This window comes from Arvicanthis niloticus, chromosome 28 (genome assembly GCF_011762505.2).
Source record: "Arvicanthis niloticus isolate mArvNil1 chromosome 28, mArvNil1.pat.X, whole genome shotgun sequence".
In the NCBI taxonomy this organism is placed as follows: Eukaryota; Metazoa; Chordata; class Mammalia; order Rodentia; family Muridae; genus Arvicanthis; species Arvicanthis niloticus.
In genome coordinates this window covers 12,481,221-12,505,953 of record NC_133436.1, presented here as the reverse complement: position 1 = coordinate 12,505,953, position 24,733 = coordinate 12,481,221, and the positions used below count along the sequence as shown (strand labels likewise).

Sequence of the window (24,733 nt, the reverse complement as noted above, 5' to 3'; positions counted from 1 at the left end):
GGGCAGGGGCAGGGATTAGAATATATCTGCACTTAAACATTTTCCCTTTGAAAATACTTTGAAGTATGAAATTCTGAAGTCTGTATAACTTAAAATCTCTCTACTTTCCTAATAACAAACAACTTTAAGTTAGCGACCAGCACAAGGCTGAGAGCTAGCTGTCCCAAGGGAGATGGGCTGTGTGATAAAATGTATCACTTCCTAGCGGTGAACCTTATAATTCTTGGTGATGGCATTTAGAGGAAACTTTAACAATGAATTTTGACTTTTCCTTTTCTCGTTTGCACATTTACATTTCAGTTTTTCTGTAGTTCTAGACCGAGAAAATTATATACAGTTGTTTTTCGAGGTTTTAATAGGGGTCTGTCATGAACCTCCTGAATGCTGTTGGTTTTAGGACAGGGCAGTTAGACTCTGAGTAACCAGTCGTTTCCTTTGCAGATGAGACAGTTGGAACCCACTCACTATGGGCTTCAGCTCCGGAAGGTGGTTGACGAAAATGTTGAGTGGTGTGTGCCTGCACTGTATGAATACATGCAAGAGCAGGCAAGTGCATGCTGGCTGGTGAGAGGGACTGTCCCACCGTACCCATGCCCAACCTCACGTAGCCGAGGCTGGCCTCGAACTCTGTACTTGAGGATGATTTTGTGATTCTGATTCTCCTGCCTCCACATCCTGTGTGTTTGGAATACGAGTGTACCATCTGTGTGATGCTGGGGGCTCGGACCCGGGACCACACATCCCAAGTGGGAACTCTGCCAGCTCAGCTCTTTCTTTAGGCCTCTGCATGGTCTCTTAATTTTGGCGACTGTAATTGGGAACAAACTGTTCAGGTTTGGCATTTGGTTTGTAAACAACCTTCACACAAACAGTATTGTAAGTTTCCTATGGAAAAGTGTTTCGATGTAATTCTGCAAGGTTGTGTAGTGTTAACCCTCCTGATTCTCCTGCTCTCCTTGTCTTAGATTTATGATGAAATTGAAGTTTTCCCACTCAGTGTGTATGACGTGCAGCTAACCAAGACTGGGGACATGACTGACTTTGGTGAGTGTCGGGAGCCCTCGGAGACCAGTGCTCACCTTACCCTTGATCCTTCTCTCTCTCTTTTCATTGTTATTTATTTTAGTAGGATGGGCTGGTACGTATCACTACTGAGGGAGATGGCAAAGCAATTTCAGGAGATACCATTAAAGTTGGTAAGGCATGTGAAATACTGGGGACAGTGCTAACAATAAATTAACTGTACCTGGTGCTACTCTCAACTGGTTCACCCAGGAGCCAGACAAGGCTTCTCTGATCCATTTGTTGATTGAAATTTAAACTTATATGTATGTGCCACTTGTGCAGTGCCCAAGGAGGCCAGGAGAGGGCGTCTGATCATCTGGGGCTGGAGGTACAAGCTATTGTGAGCTGCCCGATTTGCATGCTGGGAACAGAATGCAGGTCATCTGGAGAGCAGCAAGTGATCTTGACTGCTGAGCCATCTCTCCAGCCCCATGAGACTTCTTTTTTATGCCTGGAATCTTCCCACCCTGGAATGCTGTCCTTTTTCAGACCGTTCTCCCAGGATAGGAATCTCACCGCCCTATAACACCACATGGACAGTCTAACTGGAATAAGCTTGATCTTTTGACTTTATCTCCTTCTGATCTGAGTTTAACGATCACAGGTCAGCATCGGTATTTAGCTCTTATTTCCCTTGGTCTTTATTGAATCTCTGCTCCAAGGTCTTTGCAGACTTTGCTCATGTCTTGACGTGCACTATGCATCAGTAATTAGAGAAGGCCGGTGAATACTTCCACAGGAAGGCTGTTTTTGTCATGTTACAAATGTTGCCACGACATGGATATTTGCTTCAGAATATTTCAAGTTGATAAATACACTCAAACTGCGGTATCTTAAAATTTTATTCTCTAGACCCTTTTGTTGATCACGTGGTCAGGGTTGTTGGTTGATTTTGAGGCAGTCTCACTTGGCTGTCTGCTCTGGCCTGGGATACCAGGATATCCTCAAAGCTTTTAGTGATCCTCCTGCTTCAGCTTCCCAAAGGCTAAGTTTAAGTGAGAATCCCTATGTCCACTGTAGGCTGGGGTTGGTCAGTTTTAAGTTGGCTTCGTGTGGAAACCCTCTTAGCCTTTTGTCTGCGTCCATGGCTGCCACGAGCGAGTCATCCCATCTAAGTGAATGAATTTAGGTACAGGTTCTTTTGTCATGGTTGTCTTTTGTCATGGTTGTCCAGGTCCCTCTTCTCTGGGAACTGATAGCATTGGGGAACCCAGATGTGTAAGTATGGTCCCCACCATAGCAGTGTTCAAGGGAACATGGGGTCCAAGCAGGACGTGTATGGGATCTTGCATCTCAGACCTATATACAGCACTGGATCCATTCAGGCAGATTTTCCACTGTGTGTGTGTGTGTGTGTGTGTGTGTATTTGTACGAGTGTGTGCATGTGCGTGTGTTTATATGTTTCTGACCTGCTGTAGGATTGTTCATATACTAGTGCTTGTGTTGTGCATCTGGCTTTGAACATGGACTCCAGGGATTTGAACTCTGATCTTTATGCTTGAGTAGCACATGCTGTGTCTACCAAGCCATCGCTCAACCCCTGTCTTCAGCTGTCTTAAAACTCCTTACTCTGCTTCAGGAGGAGTATCTTTTAGTCTTAACATATATATATATGGCATCATTTTAACCGTGGTGAGAGAGAAGTACATTCTCCACACCCATAATCTGTGGCAGCCAAGAATGTTTGTGTCTGTCCGTGAGTCACCCTTACCATCCCTTCCCAGGTCCCTTTCACTTGGCAAAACTGCAGCTTTGTATCCATACGATGCTAGCTTTCTCCTCCCCTGCCCCAGCTCTCTGACAAGCACACATTATACCCTTTGTCTTTATAATTTGGGAACTCTCCGGTGTTTGTTCGTCTTTCTGTACCATATTATTTCATTTAGCATTGATGTCTTCAGGGTTCATCCCATTACAGGATGTGCCAGTTTTTTGTTTTTTTTTTGTTTTTTAAAGGCCGAGTAATGTTCTACTGTCTGTGTACACCACTCTGTGTGTCCTTGATCTCCTCCTTTCTTAGCCAGTCTGTTCCCAGTGGCCAGCTGCTATGAATGTGTTGTTCTGTATGTGTGCAGTTGCGACATTGCACACTCCGGTGTCTAAACTCTCCAGTCCAGTGGGTTCCTCTTTCCTCTATGCTTGCTAAATAATACTTCTTTCCAAACAGTTGAACTTTTTTCTTACTTTCTCAGCATGCTAGCATTTATGAGAATGGATGTTTACAGACACACCCTGACTGGGACGGGGAGATGGAGGGAGGTGAACTTACACTTGCTCCTTATTTTCTCCCCCAGGGTTTGCAGTCACAGCTCAGGTAGACGAGCAGCAGCATCTCAGCCGGATATTTATAAGCGATGTTCTCCCTGATAGCCTGGCATACGGAGGAGGTCTGTGCCGTGTGCTGTGTCTGCACACTCTGAGTTTCTAACTGGGAGGCTCTGCTTCATGAAGTTGCTTGTGGTTTTGTCAGATGATGTGGTTTCTCTGGGAGTTTGTGAGAAAGAGTTGACCTGAAAATATATGTGTGTGTTTGTGTGTGTGTGTGTGTGCACGCGCATGCACGTGCATATATAAAGAGAATATTCATACAGATATATGTGTATGTGTGTAAAGAGAATACTCATACAAATATGTGTAAGGAGATTATTCATATAATGTATGAATGTAAAGAAAGTATTCATTACATATATGTGTAAAAAGATTATTCATACAGATGTGTGTATTTAAAGAGAGGATCCATACAAATGTATATTAAAGGGTGTATTCATAGAGATGTGTGTATGTGTGTAAAGAGAGTATTCATACAGGTGTGTATGTATGTATAAAGAGAGTATTCATATACATGTGTGTATGTAAAAAGAGCATTCATACAGGTGTGTATATAAAAAGAATATTCATACAGATGTGTGTGTGTGTGTAAAGAGAATATTCATATAGATGTCTAGATAGAGGGAGGGAGAGAACTGTGAAAGAGTGAGACCCAGAGAAAACAGCTGATTAGCAGGTTCCCCAAATTGTGTCAGCTTCAGAACAATTTGCTTAACCCCACCTTGGAGCTGGGCTTTAGTTGAAACCGTACACAATGCTACATTTCCCACCTGGTCAGCGGTGGGCATTTACGGGCTGCTATCGTCTTAACATTCATCTTCATCATCTCTCCCCTCTTCCCCTTTTCCCTTTGTTGGTTCTCAGGACTGAGAAAGGGCAACGAAATCATGAGCTTAAATGGGGAAGCAGTGTCTGACCTTGACATCAAGCAGATGGAGGCTTTGTTCTCTGAGAAGAGCGTGGGACTCACGCTAGTTGCCCGGCCTGTGGACGCAAGAACAACCCTGTGTGCTTCCTGGTCAGACAGCGACCTGTTCTCCAGGGACCAGAAAAATCTGCCACCCTCTCCCAGCCAGTCCCAACTGCTGGAGGAATTCCTGGATAACTTTAAAAAAAACTCCACAAATGGTAAGGCTGTCTTCCGTGTCTGTCTTGACCTGCTGATGCCTTTGGCTCTATTCTTAAGCGGCAGCTTTTGGTGGCAAGTCCAGATTGTACAAGCTACTATGGTACAGTGAATTTTTTCTCACTTACTGAGACAAGAACACAGATGCCAACTGGGATAGATTTATCAAGAGCCCATGCATTTTAGCAATTAGAGAACCTTCCAAAAAATAAAAATAACTTTTTTTTTCTTGGCACAAAATAGTCTTTGAGAAAAACACAGGCTCTTTGAAAGGCATTCAGTGTCCAGTACTGCTGTTGCCTGTAATTGATCGCAGGCATTAGCCAGTATTGGAAGACTCTGTTTTCAGTCGGTCATATCTAAGGTGAATCCATTTTGCAGTGTTCTGTTTGGGTCCTGGATGGTATGTTTTTTTTTTTTTTTTTTTTTTTTTTTTTTTTTTTTTTTTTTTTTTTTTTTTTTTCCTGTTGAGAGGATTGGTCTCTAAGAAACAGCAGATTTTGAATGTGCTTCATGGGCTGATTTCAGACCTTGCAAAGGCCTGTGGCTGAAGACTGCTGGTTTAGTTTCTTCTAAGTGAAATAGCTGTCTAAGGAGTCACATGAGGGTGATGTTTTCTGAACTTAAGTTTCTACTTCTCTTGGCTGTTTTGTTTAAATCAGTAGCTGGAGCTGAGTCCCTGTCACTTTCCTCCGTCCCCATGGAGAAGCCTCTGTTAGGCTTCCTGGGAGCATGGAGTGAATCTTGATCCTGAGAGCACCTGAGTTATTTATTTCACACCATCCTAATGGACTTGTAATAAAAATATTACAAATGTTTGCTGACCAAAAATGAATGTGAAACACACAACAGTGGTCACTGATACAAACTTAATGGTAAAGCTGACTGTGATTAAGCATCGGGTCGGAGGATTTGTGACTCAGTACGGTGGCTGGTGTCTCCTCCTCCTTCCTGGGACTTTATTCCCACTTAAAATATCACTATCATGAAGTTGACTGTTGGCATAGAAAAGTGGGTGCCCCGAAACGGAAATTAGGATGGAGCTAAGTAGTGACTGGTGATATTGGGACCATCACTCAGCTTACCCTGCTATTCTAAGACTGAGTGGCCCGTGTCATGTACCTGGTATTGGATTGATTGTCCTTGAGACGTGTTCCCTACCAGTTGTATTTTATAACAGTAAGTACCGCAGTCTGTAATATCTTTATGATCCAGGGAGTGAATGAGCATCAGGTGCAGATTTACCTTTCTGCTTGTCCATAGCTTTTTACAGTACTGGATTCTTGCGGTCATCCAGAGGGCATCTGTGTCTGTGTGCAGAGGGAACTCAGTGACATGAGGGCGTGGGAAACTCCTCTGCAGCCTTGCTGTTAGCAGAGCCCACCTGCCTGGGGTAGTGCAGTCATCTCCTGGTACCTGCCCTGCATGGGCTTTCCCCTCCAGCTAAGCTAGCGTGTGCTGAGATTTAACCGTTTTCTCAGGCAGAGCACAGGCTTTTGGGCCCCGGGTTTAGGGTGCATCCCGTTGTTGTGTGTTCCATGGTGGTTGTTGTAGGTATTTAATCTAGTCAGGGGTTACTACCTTGCCTTTGATCATTCAGTTTCTGGATAAAAGACACACAACTTTTATAGTTATAATAAGCCTTTAATGCACCAGCGCCAGGCAGATATATCTATGTTAGTGGTCTCTACGTCCCTATCAACAGCCCATAACTTGCCATGTTTCATCTGGGCTGCTCTTAACTCCGGTTGGCCATCCCTCACGGTCATGTTTTCATGACTCACCCACCCCATGGTGTCTTCTCCTCTTTCCACCTTCTTCCTTTTCTTTCTCGTGGTCTCTGCCTCAGACCCCAACCCCAGGAACCAAAACCCCGCCTATCTCTCTTCTGCCCAACTATAGGCTCCAGGTATCTTTATTCACCAGTCAGGGATGACTTGTGGGACAAGGTTACATAGCATCACTTGGGTCTTCCTGTAGACTCTCTGGTCCCTAGGGGCAATCAGGCCTTGGAGGCCAGCATTTAGCATTACAATACACAGCAAAAGACCACACCCCAACGCACAGTCATGAGCCTGTGTGCCATGATAGGTTGCTTTTCCATACACTTTGCAAAAGAGGATTCCCCCCCCCCCCACACACACACACACTTTTTGAAGCATTGTGCCCCCTGAAGGGAACTGAGTGCTCCGGAAGTCTGAAGGTTAAGTGTAGGAATAAAATCTGGGGTGAGTGGGTGAGAAACTGAAAGAGAAGACAGACCAAGTTTCTCACTGGGATATGGTGTTTTGTTCACAAGAGGAGCTTGTGGTATGGGTATGTGGCCATCACACAGGCTCTGAGTCACATCTTGATTTGAGTATTGGATACTCTTGGGGGGTAGTGTGTAGGTAGTGATGTTGGGTCGTGGAGGATGTTAACTCCTTTTCCAGTCCCTTGCAGAGACAATTCTGAGATGCATTCACACAATTCTTGAAACGGCCCAGGAACTGGGTCGTAACTGTGCACAGAAGCACTTTGTAGCCATTCCTGGACCTTCTGGTTTTTTTCTGCTCATGTGTTCACTTTCCCAATAACTTCTGGTGGGTAGTCCTCTGCTCAAACTGCCTCTGCAAGAGCTTCCATGGTGTCCCCAGCTCTGGTATGGCCAGGATTCTAAGCTGGTGGCCCAGCTCCCCTTCCTGTTGGCCCCAGGTTCCTCTTTAATTAGGACTTTGTTTAAAAACCAGGTGCAATGTCATTCACCTAAATGCATGGAAGGCTGAGGCAAGAAACTGAATTCCAGGTCAGAGTGGGATATATAGTTTCAAAATAAACAATAATAACAACAACAAGCCTACTTCCATTTGCTTTTACTATAAACGAGAAGTAATCCTGTCCTCTTATTATAAAATTAAATTTTATACAAATAAACATTTAAATAGTGTTGGAGAAGGGATTTTAATAGGACTTTGGGCTGTCCTTAGGAATGGTGACTTCAGTGTGTTTATTCATACTTGTCCCACCGGTGGACATTGCCAGAAGGCACTGTGTACTTGGAAAGGAGGAAGGGAGGTAAGGAAAGCCCCGACCCATTTCACGAAGCCTGTGTCTTCACCTACTGATGTTTCTGAAGGATAAGACTGACCTTTTAAAAAGGGAAAACTGGACAGGTCCTATGTGGAACAGGAAGAAATCTGTATGTAGTTGTTGGGGCTGTTTGACCATCTTAGGGAATGGATGTAGAGGCCTTCCTGTGGGGGCTTGAAGGGAAAGGCCCCGGGAAAGGCTGCATCTGGCTCTGGTCTACTTCTGGTTTTAGTTGAACATCCAGACATCTACATGGGTCTCTCGGTTTGCCTCCAGTCATAGCAGAAATGGTTTTGTGTCTGACTGAAAGAAGTGTGGTCACAGCAGGGGATGAGGAGGGTCACAAAGAGGCTGTGAGGTGCCCTAATTGCTCTTCTTGAAGAGGCATCATACTCATAGTTGAGAGTTCTTGACAACTAGGAGGTTTGGTGAAACGAGTCTCAGACTCACCTCCTGGGATCCCTGAAGACAGGAGGCGGGCCTGTGCCTAATCCACTCCATCTCAGGGCCACAGGAAGGCAGCCTCCTCTGATTTGTGGGATCATTTCTCCTTGAGCACTCCTGAGCCGAGGTTCTGAGGATCCAGTGAAATAATGCGTCATGTTCTTGTCAAATACAGCTGACATCTTGGGCAGTGTCTGTCCTTCAGTTAAGGATTGAGCCCTGACCCACCAACATCATCCTTCAAAATGCTCTGGAAGCCGGTGATAATTGTTAACACTCCTCCCTTGCTCCTCTGACCTGCCCAGGGCACACTGATGCCATTAACGTAGGATGCTGGGAAGAGACTCCCAGCTGTTGCCTTACTTTCATGACTTCGTCCCATAGCAGAAAAGCCACAGTGTTAAAGTGGCATGCCTTTGACTCCTGAGACATGAATGGCTGTTTGATTTCTGCCTTACAGATTTGAATTTCTGTAATAGTTATCCATGCCTGGGAGAGGAAATGTCCACAGGCTATATTTGACTGGAGTGGAAATACTAGTAAAGACTTTTGAACAGAGAGAATTAATTTTATCACAGGAATTTCCCAAAGAGACCAGTGTTATTTTTGACCCAACAAGGCCACCATTGAAGGAGTTTGGGCATACCCAAGCTGTTTGTTTGCTCAGGTCCTGTTAAGTGCTGCTTTTGTGATTTATGCATGAAGTTCCATTCTCTAGTGTTTGCTGGCTTTTGAGCAATCTCAGCAGCTTTATGGAAAAGTCTCCTCAGGGTGCAGAGTTTGTGAACGAAGTTTTTATGTAAACACCAGACTCCCGGTGGCATTAATGTTCTCTCCATACTAAGAGCTATTACTACAGCCTTGTGAGGGCCAGAGGTTCATTTAGCAGGAGGGAAACAGAGGCCAGTACTCCTGCTACTATAACCAGTACTTTCCAGACACAAAAGGTAGCTATGGCCAGAGGTGTTTGTGCCACCCCTCGGCCCCTTTCAAATCACTTCTTTTGAGTTGGTATCTGAGAGATGTAAATTTGTGCGCTCTCTCTCTCTCTCTCTCTCTCTCTCTCTCTCTCTCTCTCTCTGTGTGTGTGTGTGTGTGTGTGTGTGTGTGTGTGTGTGTGTATGAAAGGGTCTCACTATGTAGCTCTGGCTATCCTGGAGCTCACTATATAGACCAGGTTGGCCTTGAACTCACAGAAATCTACCTGCTTCTACCTCCCAAGTACTGGGATTAAAAGCCTGCACCACTATGCCCAGCTTGTAAATTGGTTCTTAAGAGTGGCTTGATCTTGGGAATATATCTGTCCACCATGCTAGAGGCAGCTCCACTGTGCCAAGCCAACTCACTTCCTGTTTATGGAGGGGAAGCAGTTTGGCTTCCATGATAGGCTTTCACCTTTCAAACCTGCTAGAAGTGACATACTTCCTCCAACAAGGCAGCATCTCCTAATTCTCTCCAGACTGTGCCACACACTGGGGATCCAGTGTAAATATAAGAATGTAGAGGCATTCTTATTTTTCATTAAAATCACCACAAATGGGCTTTCCTCTTTGAGCTCTTGATGTTTGGCTATAAATAAATTCCCAGAATCCAGGGCTGGCCAGCCAGCCTCTTTACATGGCTCCTGTGTTCAGCCTGTGTTACAGATTGTCTGCTCTATGGGAGACACGCATCACTCTTCCAAGTTCCCCCTCCCCCAACATTCCACAGTTGTCAATATCATCTGTTTTTCTGGATTGGTGATATATGCACATATCATAAAATTCCACAGTATAAAAGGCTAAAAGTGGGGCTGGAGAGATGGCTCAGTGGATAAGAGCACTGTCTACTCTCCCAAGGTCCTGAGTTCAATTCCCAGCAACCACATGGTGACTCGCAATTATCTTTAATGGGATCTGATGTCCTCTTCTGGTGTGTCTGAAGACAGTGACTGTGTACTCATATGCATAAAGTAAAAAAAATACATTTTCTTTTTAAAAAAGAGGCTTAAAGTGATAGCTAAGAAGCTGTGGGTACAATGGTTAAAGGCATGGGTATTAGCTGAGGAGCTTATGTGCAAGAACTGGTTCTGGGCTTACTCATGTATTTGCTGTGTGTGTCCCCAAAAGTCAATTAACCTCTCTGATAAGTTTTTAAAACTATAAAATGGTCAGGGACTTTTATGAATCAGTATGCTGATACTTGGAAAGTACTAGTAGTGCCTGCTACATAGGAAGACTAAAAAACTACATCTGTTAAATAAGTAGATAAGTTTCTCTTGCTGTGTCTGTAGCATTGAGTTTTTCTTCCAGGGAGTTTCTTTCTCCTCTTGACCTGGAGAAGTGCATGCTGGGATACTTTCCTGCTTTGGGGATTATAGGCATGTTCACATCTGGATTTTGAAGTGCTGGGGATAGAACCAGGTCTTCATGCATGTTGGGCGAGCACTCTGTGAACTGAGCTACATCCTCACCTTTCTGTCTTCCGTTCTGCGTTGTCTTAGTTATAGCAGAAAAATGGTCAATGTTAGATGTCCATTCCATAATTAATTATCTGAATTGTGAATATGGGGGAAGGGACTCTGTTGTGGCCCGAGCTGCCCCACATTGGGCGTCAAAAATGTTGACAGCCTCTCTAGCCCACGTTTGGGGGCCAAAATGTCGGGGACCACTCTATCAGTGTTGGAACCCGCACTGCCAAAAGCCTTGGGGTCTAAACTGTTAGAGCCTGCACTGCCCCAGGCTGCTCCAGTCTGTGGGTTGGGGTTCAGCAAGAGAGAGAGTGAGGACAGATGCGAAGAATGGAGACCAGACAGAATGTGATTCAATCTCATTTATTCTTCAGTCTCTCTTCCTAGTCCAAGTCCCAAGTGTTGAGTCCCTAGTTCCTAGTTCTAAGTCTAAGTCTCAAGTGCTTTCCAAGTTACTTCTTCCAAGTTCTAGTGCCTAATGTCTAAATCCAAGTTCTTCCTCCAAGTGCCAAGTGCCTAATACCTAATTGCCTGTCTCCAGTCTCAAGTGCCTACTCCCTGGGCCTAATACTTAATAATAATTTCTTCTGTCTGCCTCTTTTATATGTCTCACTTCTAAGCCACGCCTCTAAGTCACTCCTTTAATCATGCCCTTAGGTCTTGTCTCTAAATCTGATCTCTAAGTCACGCCCTTAAGTCACACACCTTTAAGTCTCACACACCCAAGGGAAAATCCTGGGTAACTAAAACAAGATGTTATCAGAGTGTGCTCAGCTGTTGTAGGCTATTGTAAACAAGTCTCTTGTCAGGGTATATGGCTCAGATGATAGCCGCCTTCTGTCGGCTCCCCACAGGACTCTGTGGTTAAGGTTCTTCTAATAAGGAAGGTAGCCTTAGACCCCTGAGTAGCCGCACCAGAGTCACGAGGACTGCCTTAGGGAGGCAGAAGAATCTGAGTCGGAGAACTGAGCCAAGGACTGTTTGTGACTTCTAACAGGGACCGAAGGAATAGATTCTGTGTCTACAGGTGGAGCTCACCTTACTCTCCTTGATGGAAGTCTTACCTCCAGGCTGTAAGAGAGTCAGTTTGTTTTTATGGGGCAAGCCCTGGGTTTAATGGCAGTCAGACAAAGTTTAACGTACAGTCCTACTTTTGTGATTCTGTGGTGGGAGATGGACGTGAGAGAGCTTCAGCATCTACAATTAGAGTACTCACATCATTCTTGCAGACAACTTACTATTTAAAAGTATGGCTGACTCCAACAACAGTAACACTGTAACAATGTCAAGAAACTGACACCGTGTCTTTTAGCATCAATGTCTCAGTGGACATGTAAGGACAGGCACCCGGTGATTGCTTAGTTGAATACACAAGATACACATGTCTGCTATACATCCCAAGGTTTATTTCAAGTGCAGAGCAACATACTTGCAGCTAAGAAGGGAATCTTGGCTTTGTGTATTGCATGAGTTCGAATCCATGATGAAAATACTTTGGCTCAGAGGGGTTCTTGTTTTCGCCTTGAAGTTGGGGAATAAACTTCTGTGCTTAGTCCTGAATTCAGGAACTTCTGGTTAGGTTCCTGAGATGAGACATGTGACTTCCTACCACAGTAGAGAGATATCCATAATCCCTCCTGAGAAACCAATGTCATCAGGAAAATAAAACACCCCTTGTGTCTTTATTTGATTTTTTTAAAATGACAATTTGTTATATGGTCTAAGCTGACCTTGAAGTTGAGATCCTTCTGCTTCTGTGCCCCTCCCTAAGTGTGTCCAGAATTACAGGTGCTTGCTACCATGCCCAACTCACTTTCCTCTTGTCTTCTTCTTAATGTAGCCTTCATGTATTTATTTAACAATAGTGTGTGTGTGTGTGTGCTGAGTGATTAGAGCCTACTGGAGGAGCTGTGGAAGCCAAAACAACAAGCTGAGCTGATGAAAATCCTCACCCACGGGGAGTCTGGCTGTGTCTCAAGCCCATGGAAACAGAGAGCAAGTAAATGTATTGTAAGAATTTGTAAAAAATGTGAAGGAACAGAGGGTGGCCAGGGCAAGAGGGACAAGATCAGGGATGAAACAGGACATTTGTGACCTGGTTGGTTTTTCTTGTCAACTTGACAGAAGCTAGAGTCTTTTGAGAATACAGAAGCTCAGCTGAGACAATGCCCCCATAACACTGGCCTCTAGATTAGTCTGTAGAACATTTCCTTGACCAATGATGGCTGTGGGAGGGCTTAGCTCACTGTGGGTGTTATCTTCCTTAGACTGGTGGTCCTGGCTTCTATAAGAAAGCAGGCTGAGCAAGCCATGGTGAGCAAGACAGTAAGCAGCATCCCTCCATGGCCTCTGCATCAGCTCCTGCCTCCTGGTTTCTGCCTGACTTCCCTCAGTGATAGACTGTAACCTGAGAGATATAAGATGAAATAAACCCTTTCCTCTATTTAATTACTGGTGGGGGTTGGGTGACGAGGTAATCAGTAAGGTTTGGAGATGCAATTGCAACACATTGGTTCGTCAGACAGTTCAGTTATGCTCTTTTATAAATGGGTTTCTGATCCAGCAGGACTCAGCTATAATTACTTAATACATTGTCTACTCCTATGTAAATCCATTCCATCTTTCACCTTTGCTTTTTTTCTTGGTCCTCTGCATCTTTGACATGTTATGAGAAGGTATGGCACAGCTCAGCTGGTCTCCTTTTGTGACTCGGTGGTAGCTTTGAGTTGATTCACTTGGAAATGGACTTAGGAGATTGTTATTGTGCCTCTACTGCCAAAAGCTCTGGCCAGCTGACCCTGCAGCAGGGAGAAGAATAGAACTCCAGCCATGTTTCTGGAGGAGCAGGGTACCTGCCCCTGGCCTCCCAAAAAGGCTGGCTGTGGAAACTGGAGTTCCCAGAGATGCTCTCATCTCATCAGCTGCTAATTTCTGTCTGGCTCTGGTTGCTTACCCTTTCTTCCAGCAAGCCTTACCCTCTGGCTGCCATTCGTGTGTCTAATTCGGACTTTCATGTTTCTGTTGAATAATAAGCATATCAGACTTCTCTTATGCCCGGGCACATTTGTATAGCAGAGTTAGCACAGTTCTTCGAGTGTTTGTACGTGCATGTGTGTTCATTTGAGTGTTTGCACATGTGATAGATGTCATCCACGCTCACTCCTCACCTTTTGTTTTGAGGCAGAATATCTCACTAAACTTGGATCATGCTGATTCAGCTAAAATGGCTGGCTTAGCAAGCTAAGGATTCACCTCTCCCTTCCTCCTACCCACAATCCCATGCGGGATTACAGTGGCATGAATCTCCATCCAGCTTCAATGTGGGTGCTGGGAATCTGAACTTGGGCCCTCACACTTGTGGCAAGCAGTGTGTGTGTGTGTGTGTGTGATGTGTGTTCGGGTACTCCAGAAAGCAGAAGTGAATGTTAAAAGGACTCTGTTAACATGAAGTTAAGGCATTATTGATGTGAGCGGCTTATCGGGATGGTTACTAAAAAGAGTCCTTGGAACACACAGCAAGCCTTCCAGATTTTGTCAGTCCAGTGTGATGAAATAGCGGGGAGCTGACCTCAGAGCATCTCCAATTAATTGCGTGCCTACACGAGGGACTCCAGGCCAGCTCGTGGCCGTGCTTAGCAGACAGTCAGATGGTCAGGCCATGACTTTGCCAGCAGCTGTCCTGGGAGCCAGTGCTGTCTGGACTGGCTGCTTGTCTGCCCCACTGTTTCTGCCTTACATAGACAAGCCCAAAACCACATATAGAAGGGGCGTTGACTTCTCATCTCCAGGGTAGGTCGGTTTTGAGCATGTGTTAGCTGTTAGCATGTTGAGCATGTTACATTGCTGGCAACAGCATTTATGAAGGGCTACGGGTCCCGAGCAAGGACACTTGGTTCTTAATTCCTAGCCTTGTTATATGTGACCTGGGGCACAGCCCTCTATTTCCTGTCTCATCCCCTCTTAAGATGAGGCTTGGGGAAGCCAATTAGGGCTTTTTCTTTTTCTCTGATGTTCACTTATGATGTGATGTAAGTAACAATTTAACTTCTATCACAATGCCCGTGTCTTGTAAAAGTTTACAAAGTCAAAAAAAAAAAAAAAAAAGTGAAGCATTAGTATTTTCGTTTTGCAGCAAATCCCATCACCTCTTTAAATAGAGCTGGTCCCGGCTGCTGGGAGAGGTGTGGGTTAAGACTGTGGTAATAGCAGGCTGTCTCCACGCAAAGTTCACACGGGGGCCCCTGGGGCTCTAATTATCCTCCACTCAGTCTGGTGGATTAGAGACGTGTTATTATCTTACTCTGGGTAAATCAAGGCACAGGATGCCCTTGGTAACTCAGACAAGGTCCCAGTCAGTCTTAGAGGATACCGTTGAGCTGTTCGCCATTGGGGTGGGAAGCATTGCATTTTTCACAACTTTTATAATAGATAAACAGAAAGCTCAGTTGTCTTCATTTGCCTTGTGGTGTAGCAGGACGAGACCGATGTTAGTTCTTGTCATAATCCCATTTTATCTGGAGCTAAGGGTGACAGTTCGGAACCACCTGCCTGGTGGTATTTGGGGACTTCTCTTAGCTGTGAGTTGTTGGGGTTCTCGGTTATTCCTTCTCGTGCTGTTTGGAGGGTTCCTAGTGACCCTCACTAACCCCGTGATGATGTGGTACATTGCCAGTGACATGTCCTTAGACTTCCCTTACAGCAGAGTCACATTGTTGGTCCTAATTTGTTGCCTGTAATGGTCTACATTGGTTTGTAACCCTCCTCTGAAAAGGTGTCATGTGGTCCACACACTGTAGTTACTTTTAAAGCATATGCTTCTGTGATTTTTTTTTTTTTTTTTGGATCTTCATGAAATTGTGGGGCTGCATATGCTATTTTTACATTTGTGTCACCTCAGAAAAGAAGCCCTGAGTCTCCCCCCGCTCCCCAGACGTCAACCCTTGTTTTCACCTCCCTTCCAAAAAGTCATATTGTGTAAATGGAGTCCCTCAGTGTGTAGCCTGGTGTGTCTGATCTCTTCAGCAGCCTGTCGTGTTTGCTTTCTCCTCCCTAGTGTAGCATTTTCTAGGTTAACTTATATCAGAGCATTAGCCAGCCTTTCACAACTCTTCATGGCAGAATAATCCTCCATTTTACCATGTTTTATGCAGCAAAATAGTAGCTCCTGCTATAATAGGCATCACTGTCTCCCCCTCCCCCTTCCCCTCCCCCTCCCCCCTCACCCCCTCCCCCAGCACCACTCCATCTTCTACATAGTTTTCACTAGGCTTCTTTCCCAGGATCTTTCAATAAAATGCCAAACCGCTAGTTTTGAAAGCCTTGAACTTAAAATCCATCTTATTGAGCTTCTTTAGGGCTGAGACTATAGCTCAGTCAGTACAGTGCTCACCTACCATCCATAGGACCCTTCTTCAATCCCCAGCACCTTATAAAGTAGGCATGCTTCACACCTGTAATCACAGCTGCTCTGGGCTACATGAACCCAGGCGGGGAGATAAGGAGAGGAGGGAAAGAGGGAAGGAAGGGTGAGTCTCTGAGGGGCTGGAATACATGCTGTCTGTCTGTCATATGTCCCTGAGTGTAATTGTCACTTGGCTCTTTTTACAGAGGGTATCACTGTCTGGAGGGGTTAAGTATTCTTTGAGAGTATTTCTTTCATTTCCCACTCCCCTTTCTTTGGGCTCTTGGGCTAACTAACCATAATTCCCAAGTCTCAGACATAGCCCTCCTGGAAGACAAGGATGTCCTCCTGTGAGGAAAAGTGGCTTTCTCCTCAACTCTCTCTGTTGTCCTTCTAAGGATGCCTGGGTGTTGTACTAGGCATGGTGGTAGCCAGCTGCCATTACTACCCTGAAAACATTGGTCTCACTTCTCTATGACTCTGAGAAGATTTGTCACTAGACAATTGGCTCAGACCATGGCTGCCTGCTATTAGGGAGCATTTATTACGTGCATTTTTTTTTCTTCTGTGCATCACTGGCACTTGCTGCATTGACAGTAGTATCACCCACTGGATTGTGACCTCGGGTTCAGTAGAATTGAGAGCTTTATGAAGTTTACATTTTTTTTTTTCTGGCAGGAGATATGTATGCAGCAGTAGAATCCATTTCTCTGCAAGCTTTGCGATGACATTCAAATGGCTGCTTTGACTGTCTTAGACACAAAATATTAACAAGTTTTAAAATGGAAGGCCTGGGAGATGGCTTAGTTGATAAAGCGCATACCATACAAGCATGATAACTTTCTAATCTCTAGGACCCATGTTAAACAAACAATCAACTAGCCATAGTGCTATGTGCTTGTAATTCCTGTGATGGTGTGACAGAGACAGGCCAATTCCTGCGGTTAACTGGTCAACCAGCCTGGCCTACTTAAAAAATTCCAGGCTAACTAGGCAAGAATTGCCTCTTTCCATCTACAGACAAATTACTGTCCAGAAAAGGACACACTTGCAGAATAGTTGACTGATGATATCTGCCTAGACAGAGTAATCAGCCCTTAATAATTCTGCATCACTAAGGTCTGTCAGATGATTCTGGGTCAGAAGGCTGAAGATTTGATGCTCCAATGTTCGGTAGTATAGGGGCTTTCCAGGTGTTCAGCGGTCTCTATAAATTGGCTAAGTTTTAGAAGCTATGCTTAGTGCTTCCCATAATTTCAGTTAACTCAGTCATTCTGGATTTCTATAGGTTGAAGACTTATAGTCTCATAGCCAATCCTGGCTATTTACTGTGAGAGAAAAGAGCTGAGTGGATGGTTTTCAGCTGACATTCATTCTAAAGCCAAGAAAAAAGCCAGGTTCAAAACTAAGTGTTTTAGTTAGGAGAGATGACAGAGGTTCTGGTTAGTCAACAAAATGATGGACTGGGTATTAGGACTATCTTGTATCTCACTGGTACAATTAGGAATAATTATGCTCTAATTGTATTTTGAGAGAAAAGTGTTATTTTAACAGGAAGGGTGATATGTAGGAGGAGCTAAGGGGGAAGGAGTACCAAGAGGAAGAGATGGAGTAAGGAGAGGAGAAGATGAAGGAGAGGAGAAGCTAGGTGATGAGAGAGAGAAAGAGAAAGAGATGGGGGGGCATGGAGGCAGATGTTCACGTGTCTCCACCAGTCAAAGATAGTTTATATATCTAGGTTGGGTACTGGGTTACACATCTGATTGAGCATTACCAAACTTATAAAGCCTTTGATTAACATTTTAAAAAAATTGTATAAAAGCAAAAAGGAAAAGAGGGGCATGGGATAGGGGTTTTCTAGGGAGGGGAAATGGGGAAAGGGAATGGCATCTGAAATGTAAATAAAATATAAAATAAAAATTAAAAATAATTCTTGTTTTTATTACCAAGAGCAAAAAAATAAATAAATAAATAAATAAATTTCCAGGCTAGTGAGAGATTCCTTCTTCAAAAACAAACTAGATATTATCCTGAAGAAAGGTACCTGAAGTTAACTAACTTCATTGTACCCTCCACCACATGAGTACCTATACACTCATAACAATTCATGGGGTGTGCACACGCACACCCCTCAGCCCCCCACAGTCTTATGTCACAGGCAGACTAGCAGATTGACTCTTTATGTAGTGATAATGTGTGGTATTAAATGATGATCTTTTGGTTGGGTAGTCAGGCCTTCTAACCTTGAAAAGGGGTCAGTCCTATTATTTTTCTCAGCCTCTGAAGTGCATATTTATGATTTCATAACTAAGCGAGTTATTTCCATTCTGCTTCTCTGACAATTAGTGAGTAATATTTGCCTTGATGACAGAGTACAGCACAATATCCTTAGTAAGAGGTGCCACAGGCCATTGCACTTTAAAGTAAAAACACGAATAAAACTTAGGGAAATTGAAATTAGCTAAAAATATATATATAATCACTGTTATACAAAGCTCACAGATTTCAAATTCAAATGGAGGAACTTCCCAGCATTCTTTGCAAGTGGACTTCATGTTTGGTGTGTTCCTCGTGCTGCCATTTTATATGTGAGGTTAATAGGGAGCTGTATGATAATTCGTATGACTTGGAGAACTGGGAGTGGGGAACCTTAATTTCATATGTACAAAGCATTGTTGTTCAACTGGCAGCTTCGATTTATTCAAATCCTGATCTTCTCTTAAAATTGCATTTGTAGTTAAGGCAGAAAAGAGCAAAAGATACCAAGAATGAAGGAGGTGAATGGGATAAGAATTCTCAGGTTCTTCTTTGGTTCTTTTCGAGCTCGTCATTTATTGAACTGTGCAGCGAACGTGCTGAGAAGCCAGAAAACAGTACAGATTAAGACCACAGTCCACACACACTGTCAACAGAATGTCAGTAGATAGTAAGAAGGATGCATTAAACATCAAGGATGGGGGCTGGAGAGGTGGCTCAGCAGTTAAGAGCCCTTATGCTCTTCCACGGCTCACCAACTGACATTGTGAAGGTGCGGCACTGTGGTTTTTAACTATATGTTGTCTGGGGACATGGCTGATGTCTCTCTTCCAGTACTCTCATTGTATTAGTTTCTTGTTCCTATGTCAAAATGCTGTAGCCGTGAGCTTCATTTCCCATCCTCTTTGTTCCCCCAAAGTATGACTGAGACTTAATATTTCATGAATAAATGCCTAAGCCAATAGCTTTGACTTGCTCCCTGACTAGCTTATCACCTGATTACCCATTTATTCTATTCTAACTCCTGCCATGTGGTTAGTTACCGCTCCTCAGTTTCATGCAACCATCTCCTTCAGCATTCTAGGGCAAATCCCTCACACTTGACTCTATTCCAGAAATCCTCTTTATACCAGAGCTTTCACCTCCCTATCTCCTGCCTATGTTGATAGGCCAACAGCCTTTCACTGACAGGTGAAGCTTCCACACACTGCACCAAAGATTCCCTCTACAAAATACCAGGAGAAGCAGCTGAAGGAAGGGGTGGGGGGAGTTTAGTTTGGTGTATAGTTAGAAGTGATCTCGTTGATCATGGCAATGAAGGCGTGGTGGTTGGAGGGTCAGGCACCTCATCTTATTACACCCACAGTTGGACAGCAGAGAGAAACGAATGCTGGTGCTCCCTCACCTTCCCTTTGTTATACAGTCTAGACTCTCAGCCAATGGAGTGTCCCAGCCACATTCACCATCTTCCCAACTCGATTAAGCTAGTCTAGGAAGTTTTTAGAAACATTCCCAGAGACTTGTCTCCTAAACAAATCTCGTTGACAATATTAGATCCAAAATAGATCAAGTTGACAATAACATAGATCAAGTTGACAATATCAATCATTACCTAAGTGGAGGAGGAAGCACACATGAATTGAGCCAAGAATTAGCACCATTACCAAGTAAATGTCAACCAACTCTCCGAGGCTGCCAGGATCTTAGCCTTTCTATACAAAGCTACAGATTCTACTTTTTTTCTTTCTTATGGTGTTATTAGGGTAGACTATTGCCCTTTATGAGTTGTGGGGATATTACTATGGTTTTTTGTTTTAGCATAGTAGAAATACATTATAGAAATAAGGCCTTTGGCCTGAGAGTATTGCAATCAGTTATACTATAATATGCTTTGGAATGGGGGAGAGGAAAATTGTTCACTGGTAGTGTAGTGTGAGTCTTCAGGGCTAAACAGAATTTTCCATTCTTACACCCTGCCCTTCCCACTGCAGGTGACTCTCATCCCCACAGTGAGGCAAAACTTGTCCAATGCTGTGACTACTGTCTTAGTCCATATGTGCTGCTCCGGTTCCAGAGTCTGCATCATTTCTAAGCAGAAATGCATTGGCTTGTAGTTCTGGAAACTGAAGTCCAAGATCAGGGCATTAGGTATAGCCATTGATTCTACAGTGGTCTTGACTTCTGCATCCTTGTGACAGAAGGCAGAGAAGAATGCACACACCATGGCAGGTCATGATCTAGTGCATTAATGCCACGTCCCAAGGACCTCATTGGATCCCATCTCCTGCCACTTTCGGTGGCAGCAAACTTTCAACAAATGGATTCTGGGTTACACATTCACATTGTGGTGACTTCAATCATTAATTTCTCAAAAAATTCAAGCAAATAAATGTCCTACAATTTGCATTTCTAGTTTGGAGCGTAGCGATTGATGTCCTCCTGAGGTCTCCCATCAAATTTCATTTACAGTTGCTGCTTCTGAGGATCCAGGAACCGTGCTCAGACCTGTGGATGGGGTGGATCCTAGATCATTCTTGCTTGAGACAGTTCTCTTGTCCTATGCAGGCTCCATCCAGGCTCCTTCAAGGCCAGAACCAACATTCCTACCTGTCCTTGTAACCCCAGGCAGCCTGGAGCTTCCTTCATCTGCTTGCTGCCACTTGGGAGGTGTCCAGGGGATGGAAAGAAGGGAAACCCTACTCCTTTGGTACCTGGGATTATGGGACGGTAGCAGCTAGGGTACAAGCTCCCTTCCAGTGTTTCCCATTCTACTGTTGCAGAGACTTCCTCCTTGTTCCTATTAGGGTATGCACGAGGTATTGCTTCTTACAGGACAGGAGGAAAATGGAGGAAGCTACTTTCTTGCATATTAACTGCCGCTGTCTTACATATTAAATGTGCTAGATCAGATTCAGGAGTGATGTAATTGTAAAACTTTGGATTAAAGTTACAGAGTATGTGAATGGGGCCGGTCTTTAGCATTTCCCAGAGTTTCTATTTTTAAGTTGGTACCCAAGATGCTATTTTAACACAAGTCTTGCCCTTTAATTGCGAAGGACTTGAGGCCTCCAGTGGCACTAATGGAGCATGTGCTGTCGCATCGTTCAGGAAGACACTGTGAATTACTGGGTGCCTCATACCTAAAGCCTTGTATTTTCCCTGCTTGTCTGTCAAGAACTGGAGGGCATATGGCATATGGTTTTATAGGGAGAGGCGGTGCTTTTCTATGACAGACTGCATGGCATGCTGTCCACCTTCAGAAAATGCCAGTGATGAAGGAGACAGGTAGTTGAGTCTGCTGTCAGCACAGCTGCTCCTGATAATGAACCCGGTGCCTGGTGAACACTCAGCGCCTGGCAGCCATCTGAATGACGGACTCTCTAAATCGAATATGAAGGAGTTGACTAACCCTTAGCTCTTTGGATCTTTGATTCCCTCAGCTGCCAGGTAGATGCTTTTGGTGGCCCAAATTAAATGGTAGGTTTTCGGTTTGAGAGTCTCATCCAAGACTTGATTTCCACGAGACACACTGAGACAAGGGCAAATATTTAACACAAGAAAAAGTAGCTTTGTTGACAGGATTATAATTCAGCTGAGTTCTGTTGTTGCTGTATTATGGGTCCTATACAGCACTGGGTGGGCAGAAGCATGTGCTTAGTGGAATCTTATATAAGCAGTGAAGAACCCTTCAAACATGTCACTGTGCGTGTCCTGATGAGAAGACCTGGATAGGTTTTATAGGGGTAGATGGGTATATGTCTTTCCTTCCACGGTTCATGCTTAGGATGTGGGCAGCATGTGGGTGGGGCTGTGGGCAGGCATTCAGTATTCAGCACACTTAAGCGGCTGTGTACATGAGCATTCAGATTTGACCGGCCTACACTCTTTTTATTACTGGGTTTCTATTCTTCCAGAATGTACTTTCTCTCTATTTCTCCTCTAGAAACAACACACAGGGCTTGCTCATTGCAGACCTGTGTAGGTTACTCCTTGTTTGTTGCTGTGATCAGACTCCTTACAAAAGGAACCCAGAGAAGTTTTGAAGCTGCTATCCATCTTGGTGGGAAGTCGGCAGCTGTCGAGGGCTTGAGGCATCTACTTTAATTGCTTCTGCAGACAAGAAGCAGAGAGAGCTAAATGCCGGCACTCAGCACACTTTTTCTTGTTCTTCTGTTCGTCTTATTGAATGATGTGTCTCCCATGGTTACGGTGGGTCTTCCTACTTCAGTGAACCTAATCTAGAAATTTCCCCGAGACATGCCCACGGGTTTGTTTTCTAGGTGCTTGTTGAATTGATTACCAATACTTGCTGTTAACAACCATTGACCCTATCCAGCTTGGCTTTCCAAGGGTCTTGTCAATCTCCAGGACACTGTTAGCTCATGATTGACATCCTGGGGATTCTGTGTGCTCAGACACACTGTGCCTTGTGACATTTGGATGGTGGGACAGCTCTCAGCTTTCCTAGCTTGGGGGAATCTCAGGGATGTTTAGAACACCCCTCCCTGGGTCATAGAGTATAGTGTGACACCTCCCAAGGCATGAACTCAGAGAGGAGCCCCACAAGCACTTACAAGCTCCTTGAAATTTTAAGGAGGTGAAGGTGGTGGAGGGGCTCTTTGGAGTGCACAGGGTTCTGACAGGAAATATGATTATGTTCCATCTCGGGGTACAAGCCACACCTTACTCTTCCTTACCTGAGATGTAGTCTCAGGAAGTGAGCGAGCATATGAGACCCACAGGGGCTGGGAAAGTTTCCCATAAGTTCCAAAGTTTTGTGAATATATTGGATGAATGACTCAGAATTAGCTTGGCACCCACTCCCACACCTCCCAGGCTATTTTCTCTTGCATCCATCTGGCCCCTCAGGCTCCAGTGCTCCTCTGCCCTTGTGTCTATGAGCTCTTCATGGGACTGGAGCCTCCATCTCATTTCTGTCCCCAGAATGCAGCACCCTCCAGGTGCAAGGGGGCTACTGTAGAAATCTCCACTGCGAGTAAAAACATGTATGGCCTATGTGTCATCTTTCCCGGGCTCGATGTAAGTCTGAAAACAAGGGAGCTTGCTGTTTACAAGGTGAAGGCAGCAGAATGCTAATTGGATTCTGTTACCTAGGCAATGTACTTGCACATTGTGGGGCTTTGTGATGTTACTCTGTTTCTCTTCATGCTTCTCTGACTTACATGTCTCTTCTTAAGGGTCTCTTTCTCCTACACCATTTGCATTGGTGTGTCCAGGGTCCTATTTTTTCTTTTTTCCTATTAATTAATTAATAATTTAATAATTTTATGTATTCAATTTACATCCCAATCACTATCCCCCCTCCCTTCCCCACCCTATCCCCACCTTTTTTTTTTTTTTTTTTTTTTTTTAGTTTTTGTTTTGAAGACAGGGTTCCCTGAGCTTGATATGTTCAAGGATGACCTTGAACTTCTGATCCCCCTGTGTTTACCTCTGTAATGCTGGGATGACAGGCACGCACCTCCCTCCATGCCTGGCTTATGCGGTGCTGAGGATTGAACTCATGGCTTTGAGCATGGTTGCTAAGTAAGTATTCTACTAACTGAGCCACATCTCTCTGCCTGCCTAGGTCCTTCTGAGAGACTCTTGATATGTTTTCTGTGGTAGGTGTCATATATCATGACTTTCCCAGGTATATTCCAATGACATCCGGGTCCACATCCATGAAGACCTTTTAAGCCTGGCCACTCATTGACAACCCCCTTCTAGGAGTCTCTTAGCTTTGCTGAAACTGAGGCTGAAACTTGCACATAAGATATCAAAGGCAGCATCTCTTTGGATTCCTTTGCTCTCTGCATCTTCTTACATTTAGTGTAAGGAAGGGTTGTATGGGGGTCTCTCTCCTCAAACCCCATCATCTATCTCTCTGCCCATTTTTAAATGTATTTTTAAAAAAAATTTGCTGTTACTATATTTTGTAAATATCTGGGTCCGTCTACTTCATTAACTCCCTGACTTGCTCTTCTGTCTCAGCTTTGCCTTCACCACATTTCTAGCCCATGTACCCCCAGCCCCTGCCTCTGGGCCCTACACTCTACTTTCTGTATAGGCATGCAACGGATTCCCCAATTGATTCCAACTCTTTGTACCATTTGGGTTTCTTAGCTGCTTCCCACTCATAGAGTCACTTGTATTGCTGATCCTGCTTTATTGCCTATATATTCAAGACAAATAAGCATCCCTTGGATGTATAGCCTTATGTCACTCACCACTCACCTCTTCCAATTAGAGAAAGAAACTATAGACCCTGAGACTATCTTATATATCTCCCATTTCTAGCACTTCTCATAGTCCATTCAGAAATATTTAGTGCATAGAAAGCAAATATTGGATGGATGAATGGATGGATGGATGGATGGATGGATGATTGGGTGGATAATAGATGGGTAAGTGTATGGGTGGATAGATGGGTGGGTGGATGGGAAGATGGAGGGATGGATGGATGAATGGGTGAGTAGATGGATGGATAGGTGGATGGGTGGAAGGATGGAGGAGTGGGTAAGTGAGTAGGTGGGTGACTGGGTGGGTGAATAGATGGTGAGTGGTTGGGTGGATGGATGGATGAGTGGATGG

General features: G+C 44.3%; 1 protein-coding gene across 4 annotated transcripts in view; it reads left to right on the top strand.

Annotated features, from left to right (window-relative positions):
* Nucleotides 1-24,733, top strand: part of Tiam2 (TIAM Rac1 associated GEF 2) — a 204,525-nt gene that overhangs the window by 137,089 nt on the left and 42,703 nt on the right. For all 4 annotated transcript variants that reach the window (XM_076926716.1, XM_076926717.1, XM_076926718.1 and 1 more), the window contains 4 exons: nucleotides 442-546; nucleotides 966-1,044; nucleotides 3,361-3,453; nucleotides 4,259-4,522. In XM_076926716.1, the coding sequence (XP_076782831.1) occupies nucleotides 442-546; nucleotides 966-1,044; nucleotides 3,361-3,453; nucleotides 4,259-4,522 (541 nt within the window). The remainder of the gene's footprint in view (nucleotides 1-441; nucleotides 547-965; nucleotides 1,045-3,360; nucleotides 3,454-4,258; nucleotides 4,523-24,733) is intronic.